Below are 8,238 nucleotides of genomic sequence, written 5' to 3'. Positions count from 1 at the left end.
CTCTAGCATCGTTACCCGAAAGGGATTGACAACCCCTTTAACACGTTGGGTTGCGAGGTGTGTTATCTGTGTGTAGGTGTTGTTTAGGTTGTGTTTCTTGGTTCTCCTACTGGTTCGATTACCTTGGTTTCTTCACTGGGGGAAATACCTACCGTCGCTGTGCTGCACCATCCCTTCCTCTTTGGGGAAATACGGACGTAGTCCTAGCAGACATGAGCTCTTCTGGCGCTATAGTCAGAGAGCAATCATCTACTACACAACTTATTCTTGCAAACTCGTGTTGGGCCTCCAAGGGCAGAGTTTTTTAGGACAGTAGCAATTTTCCCTCAAGTGGATGACCTAAGGTTTATCAATGCATGGGAGGTGTAGGATGAAGATGGTCTCTCTCAAACAACCCTGCAATCAAATACAAGAAATCTCTTGTGTCCCCAACACACCAAATAGAATCGTAGATTGTATAGGTGCACTAGTTCGGCGTGGAGATAGTGATACAAGTGTAGTATGGATAGTAGATATAGGCTTTCATAATATGGAAATAAAAAAACAGCAAGGTAGCAAGTGATAAAATGGAGCACAAACGGTATTGCAATGCTTGAAACAAGGCATGGGTTCATACTTTCGCTAATGCAATCTCTCAACAATCCCTCAATGTGCGACAAATAATCACTCCAAAGTTCTTATCTAGCAGAGAACATAAGATGAAATTGTTTGTACAGTATGAAGCCACCTCAAAGTTCTCCTTTCTGATCAATTTATTGAGCTATTCATATAAGTGTTACGAACAGCCCTAGAGTTCGTACTAAAATAACACCATATGATATGCATCAACCAACTCTAATGTCACCTAGCTGCTCCAATGTCACCACATCAATTATACGATACACATCAAACAGCTTCAAATTCATAATATTCAATCCAACACAAAGAACTTCAAAGAGTGTCCCAAGATTTCTACCAGAGAAAGTAGGACGAAAACATGCATCAACCCCTATGCATAGATTACCCCAATGTCACCTCGGGAATCCGCAAGTTGAGTGCCAAAACATACATCAAGTGAATCGATATAATACCCCATTGTCACCACGGGTATTCATATGCAAGACTTACAATAAATGTTCTCAAATCCAACAGGTGTTCAATCCGATAATAGTGAAACCTCAAAGGGAAAAACTCAATTCATCACAACAAGATAGAGAGGGGAAAACACCATATAATCCAACTATATTGACAAAGCTCGTGGTACATCAAGATCGTGCCAAATCAAGAACGCGAGAGAGCATCTACTTGTACATACCCCTAGCCTTGATAACCCACAAGTATAGGGGATCACAACAGTTTTCAATGGTAGAGTATTCAACCCGAATTTATTGATTTGACACAAGGGGAGCCAAAGAATATTCTCGAGTATTAGCAGCTGAGTTGTCAATTCAACCACACCTGAAAGACTTAATATCTGCAGTAAAGTATTCAATAACAAAGTAGTATGGAAGTAGCGGTAACTGTGGCAAAAGTAACAGTAGCAGTTTTGTAGCAATCGTAATAGTGGCAACGGAAAAGTAACTAAGCAAAGATCAATATGTGAAAAGCTCGTAGGCAATGGATTCATGATGGATAATTATGTCAGATGGCATTCATCATGCAACGGTTATAACATAGGGTGACACAGAACTAGCTCCAGTTCATCAATATAATGTAGGCATGTATTCCCAATATAGTCATACGTGCTTATGGAAAAGAACTTGCATGCCATCTTTTGTTCTACCCTCCCATGGAAGCAGGGTCCTATTGGAAACTAAGGGATATTAAGGCCTCCTTTTAATAGACTACCGGACCAAAGCATTAGCACTTAGTGAATATATGTACTCCTTAAACTACGGTCATCATCGGGAGTGGTCCCGACTATTGTCACTCCGGGGTTGCCGGATCATAACACGTAGTAGGTGACTATAACTTGCAATATCAGATCAAGAACCCAAATATATTCATGAAAACATAATAGGTTCAGATTTGAAATCATGGCACTCAGGCCCTAGTGACAAGCATTAGGCATAGCAAAGTCATAGCAACGTCACTCTCAGAACATAATGGATACTGGGGATCAAACCCTTAACAAGACTAACTCAATTACATGGTAAATCTCATCCAACCCATCACGGTCCAGCAAGCTTACGATGGAATTACTCACGCACGGCGGTGAGAATCATGAAATTGGTGATAGGGGATGGTTGATTATGTCGATGGCAACGAATTCCTCTCTTTGGAGCCTAAAATGGACCCCAGATCTGCCCTCTCGAGGAAGAACAGGGCTTGGCGGCGGCTCCGTATCGTAAAACATGATGAATCCTTCTCTCTGATTTTTTTCTCCCCGAAAGATAATATATGGAGCTGGAGTTGAGGTCGGTGGAGGTCTATAGGCCCACAAGGTCGGAGGGTGCGCCCCAGGGGGGTGGGCGCGCCCCCACCCTTGTGGCTAGGGTGTGCCCCCCTAATGTTGATTCTTTCGCTAATATTTTTTATTAATTCCAAAACTTGGCTCTATGAAGTTTCAGGTCATTCCGAGAACTTCTTATTCTTCACAAAAATAACACCACGACAATTCTGCTAAAAACATCGTCAGTCCAGGTTAGTTCCATTCAAATCATGCAAGTTAAAGTCCAAAACAAGGGCAAAAGAGTTTGGAAAAGTAGATTCGACGGAGACGTATCAACTCCCCCAAGATTAACCCATTGCTTGTCCTCAAGCAATTCAGTTGACAAACTGAAAGTGATAAAGAAAAACTTTTACAAACTCTGTTTGATCTTGCTGTTGTAAATATGTAAAGCCAACATTCAAGTTTTCAGCAAAGATTATGAACTAACCATATTCACAATAACATTTAGGTCTCACGTTTACTCATATCAATGACATAATTATTTGGGAACGTAGTATTTCAAAAAAATTCCTACGATCACACAAGATCTATCTAGGGATGTATAGGAATGAGAGGAGATAGTATGTCTATGTACCCTCGTAGACCGAAAGCGTAAGTGTTAAGAAACACAGTTGATGTAGTCGAACGTCTTCCAGATCCAACCGATCAAGTACCAAACGCATGGCACCTCCACGATCTGCACATGTTCATCTCGGTGACATCCCTCTTACTCTTGATCCAATTGAGGCTGAGGGAGAGTTTCGTCAGCACGATGGCGTGTTGACGGTGATGATGAAGTTACTGGCGCAGGTGTCGGTGTCAAAACCGGCATATCTCGGGTAGGGGGCCCCGAACTGTGCTTCTAAGGCGGATGGTAACAGGAGGCAGGGGACACGATGTTTTACCCAGGTTTGGGCCCTCTTAATGGAGGTAAAACCCTACGTCCTGCTTGATTATTCTTGATAATATGAGTAGTACAAGAGTTGATCTACCACGACATCAAAGAGGCTAAACCCTAGAAGCTAGCCTATGGTATGATTGTATGTTTTTCTATGGACTAAAACCCTCCGGTTTATATAGACACCGGAGGAGGCTAGGGTTACACAAGGTCGGTTACAAAGGAGGAGATAAGCATATCCGTATTGCCTAGCTTGCCTTCCACGCCAAGTAGAGTCCCATCCGGACACGGGACGAAGTCTTCAATCTCATATCTTCATAGTCCAACAGTCCGGCCAAAGGATATAGTCCGGCTGTCTGGAGACCCCCTAATCCAGGACTCCCTCAGTAGCCCCTAAACCAGGCTTCAATGACGATGAGTCCGGCACGCAGTGTTGTCCTTGGCATTGCAAGGCGGGTTCCTCCTCCGAATACACCACGGAAGATTTTGAATACAAGGATAGTGTCCAACCCTGCAAAATAAGTTCCATATACCACCGTAGAGAGAATAATATTTCCACAAATCTAATCCGCTGACACGTTTTGGCAGCATGACATCACGCCACGACCCGATAATTATTTGAACCGTTTTTCTTTAACCAGCCCCGCACATAACGCGAGGCGGTTTCTTGACACGTCTTGTCAAAGCAGAGATCGTGTTCCCCTTATTACAGGATTCTCATCAATACAAACGTGGGTAACCCAACCGTGCCTGTTGGTATGACTCCTAGATCCTAGGTAAGTCTCGAACGGCCACGAGGAGGATGCCTGATATTCATCCCCTTTATAAAGGGACAAGGCTTTTTCTTTTTTCCCTCCCGTGCTCAATCGAATCCTTCCCCCGCCTCGAGTTCTAACACCCAAAGCCCAAGTCAGGTGCTTCGAACCTTCAATCATGTCCGGATCCAGCCTTCAAGGCCGGTGGATGCCTTCCTCCGTCACGGAGGAGGACATCAAGAAGTTGAGGGAGGCCAGATATCTGACCGCCGAAATTTCGCATAGGCTGCCCGCCCAAGGGCAGGTCGTCCCTACTCCCGAACCCAACGAGAGCGTTGTGTTTGTCTCCCACTTCCTCCGAGGACTAGGACTCTCTCTGGATCCCTTTGTTAGGGGTCTCATATTCTATTACGGGATGGATTTTCATGATCTGGCCCCGGATTCCCTTCTTCACATCTCGTCATTTATTGTCGTTTGTGAGGCCTTCCTCCGCATTACCCCTCACTTCGGCCTGTGGCTCAAGACCTTTGATGCGAAGCCGAAGATGGTCGAGGGGCAGTATGCAGTGTGCGGAGGTGCTCTACTAAGCAAAATTGCTGATGCTCCATGCCCAAAGGGTTCCTTTCCAGAGGTGTCCGGATTGTGGCAACGGGAGTGGTTTTACGTCACAGCTCCCTGAAGTGCCAGGTGGGTAGCTGCCCTCACCTTTCGCTCGGGCCCTCCACCACAACTGATGTCATGGATTAGCAGGGGGCTGAGCTGGGGTCCAGCCAAGGACGTGCCAACACTGCAGAGCCGTATCCGAGATCTCTTCGAGGGAGATTTCAGTCTGGTTATGGTAATGCAATTTATGCTGGTTCATCGAGTCCAGCCTTGCAAACGCCGGCCCCTCCGCATGTGGGAATTCAACCCGGAAGGACCGCACACTATTTAGAATTTCCTCGGCATGACGCATGAGGAGATGTACAAATCGTTCTTCGGACCCCAAATAGAGTGTCTGGACACTACCGAGGACGTGGGCCTGAGCTGCAACTGCCCTGCTGCCCAAGTAAGTAATCCCATGGCCGAACACACTGTCCTTTTATTTATCATGACATCATTCTGAAGAATCGCTCTTTGACTAGGACTGGATAACAAAGGCGAAGATGATCCGGTGTTCGCCCCCCTTCCTGAAGGCTTGGACAATCTGGTGCTGGAAAAGATGCTCGAGCCAGCACCTTGTCTAGTGCCCTCCAAGGAAGATGAAAGGGGGAATAAAGAGGGCGAAAGCGGGCCTCCATCGCTACCTATTCCAATCAAGGGAATGAGCGCCTCCGCGAGGGAGGATAACCAAGGGGAAGAATCTGACATTCTTTCTCCCGGGGGAAGGAAGAGGACTACCTCTGAAGATCCGGAAACTAAGGATTCCAAACGGGAGAAGAAATCTCCGCCAGAGGGTCCTATCTCAGAGGGTATTCTTGCCGCACAATGTCCGCGCAGGGATCAGCCCTCTACCGAGCTGTAAGTAATCAGAAAGTACTTAACAGTGAAGATATCCTACCTCTACTTCTGAGGAAAATAATCGAAGCATTTATCTTGCAGTTCGGATCTTAGCCCTTCTTAGCAGAGCTCGTCTTCGGGGGATCTTCTTCCGGAGATGATGGAGAGCGAAACGCCTCCCCCTGCTACACCGCCTCACAAAGCGGGCGTCCCCGAGGTGTCGTCGAGGAGGGTTTCTCCGGATCCGGCAAGGCCAGAAGGTAATCTTATGGCCACCCGAAGTCCTCAGCATCCGGCTCTCAAAGAGAGTCATCAAAAGAGTCCGGCACTGTCTGGTGTGCGGTCGGACGTACTGAGGGATCTGCTGGAGCAAGCGGCTATCTCAGAAGAACACCGCACATTGATGGGTACGGTGATTGAAAGGATTTCGTCCGCCGAAAGCGGGTTGCATGAAGCCTTTATGAGTCTACTGACGGGTTTTGAGGTACGTGAAATGATGTACATTTTTGACAGTACCGCACATTTTTAGATGTGCCCTATGTAGATAGTAGCCCTTGAGACTCTGGTTGTCATTGAAAATAATGGCAAACAGAGGATCATAGTCCCAGGTAATAACCAGACTGCCTTTATGTGCAGGTGGTGGAAGCTGCGGTGGCTAACCGGACTGATGGGTATGCCAAACTAAAGCGGCAGCTGGATGCGGTAGATGCCGGCATCGTGCTTGTCAACAAACGGCTTGACGAGGCACAGGGTCAATGCTTTTTCTGGTGATTGTCACATAGTAAGAGCAGCATGATGCCAGTATCTTTAATATGTTATGACTGCAGATGGAGCTGCCACCGTGGAGACCCTTCGGGCGGAACTTGCCCGAGCCAAGGAGCACGCGAGGAGCAGCAATGCGGCCGCTTTAAAGGCGGCCGAGGGCTTAAGGGCTGAACAGGCCGCACATTGTGAGAGCAATGAGAAAATTGCCAAGATGGTCGCGGAGTTAAAAGATGCTGCTGACCGATACCGGCTTCTTGAAGAAGAAAACCGGGCAAAGGTGATGGACCTGGAGAAGGCCCAGGTGGCTGCCAAGGAAGCCCGCTCCAAAATTAGAGCGACGAAGGAGGAGCTGAGTCAAGCTGCGGATGTCGTTTCTGGGAAGCCCTTCTTGTTACGGACTAAGTTCGGGGATCCAAAATATGCTCCTCTAGACCAGCTATGGAGTTCTGCGGACGATTACATGGATTTGGCTGCAAGTGCTGCTGACGCGGCCGAGTACTTCAAGGATCAGAAAGGTCCTGAGGTTGAGAAGTTGTTCTGGTCACAGTTTCACGCTCCAATCCGTCCGCTGTTGCTGAATGAGCGATTGACCGGTTGGGCCGAGCTCCATAGATTATTCGGACTTGCCATGAGGTCCATTGTGGATCATCTATGGCCAGGAGGTCCAAGGCCGAATAGCTATTTTAGCTTAGTGCAACAATTCCTTGGTGCTGTGCCATGCATCGATGCTGTAAAGAGGTCGGCGTGCATAGAGGGTGCGCGGATGGCCCTTGCCCGTGTCAAAACATACTGGGCGGAGATGGAGGCCACCACTGTTGCGGTACAGGGTTCGGCCATAGGCCGAGTGGCTGCCGAGCACTACTTTGAAGAAGTTCTTGAAGGCGCTCGTTTGATAAAGGCTCAGTGCTCGAAGAATATTATGTTTTAGTGACATCTATTCCCATTGTAAGGACAATGTTTTATTGAATTTATCAAGGCTGTATTTATACTTTTGCCCGAAAGTACTATGATGCCTCCTGTGCAGCCGTTTATGTATATATGTATATAACCTGAAAGATGGTAGTTGTCGGCTTCAGCCCCCACGCATATAATGCGGGGGTGTTCACGGAAGACACATGTTCACACTTGATCCAACGTCTTGGTCCATTAAGGAGGTGATAGCTCAGCGAACTAGGCAATCGGACTATAATGCTTTAACACTTTCACTTAGCCAGAGGAGTTTGATAGTGGGGCTACTATATAGCCCCTGGTGGGTCCGCGCTCATCCGGATTCGGGGTGCGTACATGCCTGGCTGGGAAATGACCCTTCGTTAAGGCGGAGGAATCCCAAAGATTCCTCTAGGTCATCGAGTGGTCGACTAGTCTCTCGCTGTATCATGACAGTCAGTTTTCGGCTTTCTCTACTGAGGTGCTCGTCCGGATGAACCAGGGCACAATTGTAGTAGTTCTCCTGGTGCCGCCTTAGCCGATAGAGCGGAATGTAAGGCAGCAAAACACAGGAGCCGGGCAAACCCAACATTTGACCAAAGACATGATTCGGAGCTGATGCATATAAGGCCAAACTCGCGACGCCGAACACTCCCTAAGGTATTCGGTCTTTATGGTGTAAACCGGGCCTAAACAGTGCCCTTTGTAGTAAGCCCCTGGTTTGATGAGGTACGTGCAATATTCTGACATGGCCACATGCCAATACGTCAGCATCCTTCTCAATTGTACTGAGAATCCGAGGGATGTGTATCAACAAGAGACAGTAAAAAAGGTTTACGCAGGGTCTTAATCTAAAAAGAATCCTTAGAACGGGTCCCTGCTGCACGTCTGCGCATGTGTCTCCTATGTGCCATATTCTGGACGGGTGTAGCACGATGATCATTTGAAAAAGAGAGGAACTTAATTGAAAAGTTGTCGTGCAAAAGGTAAGTTATACTAAATAA

General features: G+C 47.1%; 1 protein-coding gene across 1 annotated transcript; it reads left to right on the top strand.

Moving 5' to 3' along the window:
* The first annotated feature begins 5,699 nt into the window (after window positions 1-5,699).
* LOC147975058 (uncharacterized) lies at window positions 5,700-6,985 on the top strand. The gene is made up of 4 exons (XM_087520254.1): window positions 5,700-6,026; window positions 6,179-6,293; window positions 6,370-6,847; window positions 6,967-6,985. Exons 1-4 carry the CDS (start codon window positions 5,700-5,702, stop codon window positions 6,983-6,985), a joined length of 939 nt encoding a protein of 312 aa, XP_087376380.1.
* Window positions 6,986-8,238: the final 1,253 nt, after the last annotated feature.

Source organism: Triticum urartu, chromosome 4A (assembly GCF_056163025.1).
Source record: "Triticum urartu cultivar PI428250 chromosome 4A, HENAU_Tu73, whole genome shotgun sequence".
In the NCBI taxonomy this organism is placed as follows: domain Eukaryota; kingdom Viridiplantae; phylum Streptophyta; class Magnoliopsida; order Poales; family Poaceae; genus Triticum; species Triticum urartu.
The sequence above is the reverse complement of the archived record's forward strand: the minus strand, read 5'-3'. Positions and strand labels throughout refer to the sequence as shown.